This window comes from Parasteatoda tepidariorum, chromosome 5 (genome assembly GCF_043381705.1).
Source record: "Parasteatoda tepidariorum isolate YZ-2023 chromosome 5, CAS_Ptep_4.0, whole genome shotgun sequence".
In the NCBI taxonomy this organism is placed as follows: Eukaryota; Metazoa; Arthropoda; class Arachnida; order Araneae; family Theridiidae; genus Parasteatoda; species Parasteatoda tepidariorum.
Window position 1 is genome coordinate 60,725,242 of NC_092208.1, and position 3,890 is coordinate 60,729,131.

The following is a 3,890-nucleotide window of genomic DNA, read 5'->3' on the forward strand; positions in this document are numbered from 1 at the left end:
TTTTTTTTTTTTTTTTGCATCTCTTCGTGTTCAGGTCACTAAACGATAAAAAATCTAAACTCCTACAATGTCAATTTCATACCACTATTATAAATTTATAAAACCCATGGCATCTACGTAATAAGAAATATAATCTAAAGCTTGCCTTTTTTTTATACTATGAATTAAATGTTCAAAACTTTGATTATATATTTTATATGCAAAGTATTGAAATCATTTCTATTTATTACTAGCAGATACACATTGACTTTAACACTAATTTATCTAATGGCCCCAAAAATTTGAGTGGCCTAGGACTTCGCTTGCGCTTAATCCGGCCCTGTTGATCTGCCTTCAATAAAGTCTGGTTCAGTATTTTTATCAATTTTATAATTATGGCAACACTATATAGATGTGCTTAAAAAAAACTGTGCTGGAGGCAGTTATTTTTAGACTTTTAGGGACAATATTTAAAAAATAACCAATAGTTTTTTTCCTTCTTTTTTTGTTGAATGTTAAAATTTTATTAATTAGTAAATTTCTTAAAAAATCTGTGTGCAGTGTAGTTCTTAAGAAGAATTGTTGATAAATATGATAAACATTCATAACTGACTTGCTTAATTGACATTTTTTATCAAAGAGCTTGAGATTTACCATTTTATGAAAATGAAGGATATAGGTCAATTTATTGGCTTATGTGGATACCTTTGCTATTGTAAAATTTTTTACATCAGTATTCAAACTTACATAAGTAAAAATATGTGTGTTTTCAGCTCTCTTTTATCTGGCACATAAACTGGTAGATCTTTACCCTGAAAGTGCTGTAAGTATTCATATATTTTTATTGCTCATCTTAAATATTACTGTTCATTATAATACTTTTTATTTATCTATCTGTGTATATTAACTCTTGATAACTAAGCTAAAATCAGTGTATAACTGATCTTTCGATTCACAATTTAAAACACGTTTTTTTTTTTTTTTACTATGTATGCTCTTTCATTTTTATTAAAATATAGATTAGTGTAAATAAATATAGTAAAAATTTGCAATCTTTGAATCGGTAAAAGTGTTATTTAAAACATTTGGAATTCCCAAAAATGGATAAAGAAAAACATGTTTAGCTATCTGGGGTTAAAGTTACCCAAAACCCTAGTTCTCCTATTTGTCAATCCTTCTTTATTTGATTCATTAAATGTAATTTTCTAGTTGCATTATTCACTAAATATTATCAAATGTAAAAACCATCGCGAAAGTTCGCCATTGATCTCACCCAGCACGTTAAGGCTGTTTTTCGAAAGTTCCTTCGTGATTTGAAAATATGCTTTTTTGTGAATAATATGCTATTTTTATAACTGCTGTGAGTTTGCAATTGTTACTCATGACTGTTAGTCAAGTTTAGCCTATCTAAGGTGTCAATATAGATAAAATGTCAATCTGGAGAAAAGCAATAGTTTAGGAAAAAATTTAACTGTTTGTGGCCTGTTTAAAAACTTACTCCAATGTTGTATTATTTAGGCTCATAAAAATTTACAAGAAATTGAGAATAAGGCAGTGATTTTGATAATTTTCATCTAGGTGGAAAAATGTCGCCATATTGGCAATTTTTAAAAATGTTTAATAATGTTTAAAAAATTTCAGTTATTTGTCTTTTCTAAAGCCCAGATAATTCTTCACAGCAATATTATAAATATAGTTTAAAATCATCACATTGCTTTAAGTGTAAGGCTCCTATACTATGTTTTTTTTAAAAATCTTTTCCTTTGACGACAAAGCTTTGAAAAGCAGCATTAAAATATCATCCTGATGGGAAATCAGCAGGAACATGTTCATAAGTGAAAGAAAATTATTTGCTTTTTATTCTTGTATATAGTACAGCCCAATAGTTATTTTTAAAAATTCTACCCAATAATTATTTTAATAATTTCCTACTTACCTTTTATTATTTATAATTAATTTAATTTTTTATTCCTATATCATTTGTAATTTTTAAGGTTGCTTGGTATGCAGTAGGATGTTATTATTTTCAAATATCTAAAACAGATGCTGCTCGACGATATTTAAGGTATGTTGAACAATTGTAGGTTGATTAAATGTGTTTTTCAAATTAAATAATAATCCAATTTTTATAGTTTATACAAGTAATTACAATAACCTCATGAAATCTCATTTATTCATACTTCGACCCCTTATGTACATTTCTTTAATACTTTTCTTGCATGCAATGTGAATTTTGACTTAAACCATTCATTGCTTTATAGATAAATTTCTTTATTCCCTAATTAATCTGTCTTTAATTGATTATTTTTTTACTCTTTCTAGGTAATGAATAATAAAAAAATTAAATTCCCTTATTCATTAAAAGAATTCATTTGAAATGAATTCATTCTAAATGAATTCTTGAATTCGAACAAATTCTTTTTCCTGCTAAGTTTTTATTTCCTAATATTTAATTTGACTGTAATTAAAAGCAATACAGAAGAAATCATAACTATTTAATAGCTTTAATGTTCAAAATAAAATTCGAAGTCTGGCCATTCAAAAACTCAAAAATTGTTATGATTTTTCAAGTCATATTTTGCAGTGCTGTGTTAGTCTTTGTCCTGTTTATTAATTGCTATATTAATAAGCTTGTAAATTTAATCATTCTATAATTTTTAGAGCTAAATTAATTATCTAGACTTGTGAATTACTAAAAAAAGGATATTTCTTCAGTGCTAAATATTGCTTTTTTTTTCTATTGACAACAAATTATGAGATTTCTTATTCGGTTGGTCAAGCTAGTTATAACAACTTTCAGCTCTATTTTTTTGAACAAATTTTAATTTTGCATTAACTTTTATGATTTGGAATCAAATAATTTGTTTAATTTTTTATTAGTTCTATAAAAAATTTTGTTATTAATATAGATATATATTCTTAAATAGTTTCTAGGCTGAAAGTATGCAAAAAGAAACTCATCATTACATTGTAAATTATCTTGAATATAATGTAAAATTGAAGACAATAAAATAATTTATAGCTTAAAATCTATTTCTTTTTTAGAACATATTTAAAAGACTGATTTGACTTGATTTAAATGATCTCGCACAAATTTTATTGGGTAAAAAGCCTCAAAATAAGCAATTTTATTAATATTGCTAATTGCATCTTATTTAAATATAGATACTTTACGATTAACTAACTTAATAGTGCATTTATTGCTTTAAAAAATATTTAAACTTAGATTTTAAACAAGCAAACTTTCCAAATTTTAAAAAAAAATGTAATTTTTTAAAAAAACATTTGTAGTAAGTTTTACAAAAGTTGTTTTTCTCCCCTCAATTAGTAACGTTTTTTGTCCCAATGAAACGTGCTAAGTGCAATTTTTTTAGTGTAAAATAAAGCTGATTAAGTTTGTTTATACTTATAAAAATTTCTAGTTATTTTTACTTCCTTCTAATAAATTTGTCTTGTTTTACAACTTTCAAAAGCTTTAATTCTAACTGCAATGGCCAACTATAACTGTACTGACAAAAGCATGATCACATTTAAAGAAATAAACTTTTATTTTTCCACCTACTTTTTATAAAACATTATACTGCATTAAACGTATCAAACAATACCATGCATATATTTTATACATATATCTTCATTGAGCTTTTTATGCTAGACACAGTTCAAAACACACATGTTTAAAAAAATGAATGCAGCTAAAAAATTCATCTTTTTAATGTTCAAATAAAATGTAACAACTAAACGACGAATTTTGTACTCACTATCTTTACATTTTTAAACACTGAACACATCAAAAAGAGTCTGACTGAGAAAAAGAGTGACTGAGTATATTACAGATGTATTTTTTTTTTTTTTTTTTTTTTTTTTTTTTTTTTTTTTTTTTTTTTTTTTTTTTTTTTTTTTTTTTTTTTTTT

At 24.9% G+C, this 3,890-nt stretch overlaps 1 protein-coding gene across 2 annotated transcripts in view; it reads left to right on the forward strand.

Annotated features, from left to right (window-relative positions):
- The window catches only part of LOC107446839 (cell division cycle protein 16), a 29,732-nt gene that overhangs the window by 13,887 nt on the left and 11,955 nt on the right, over positions 1-3,890 (forward strand). Inside the window, exons 10-11 of one of the 2 annotated variants that reach the window (XM_043053792.2) lie at positions 753-802; positions 1,974-2,044. The exons of the other annotated variant lie outside the window; for it this stretch is intronic. Coding sequence (XP_042909726.1) covers positions 753-802; positions 1,974-2,044 — 121 coding nt within the window. The remainder of the gene's footprint in view (positions 1-752; positions 803-1,973; positions 2,045-3,890) is intronic. 2 annotated transcript variants of the gene reach the window in all.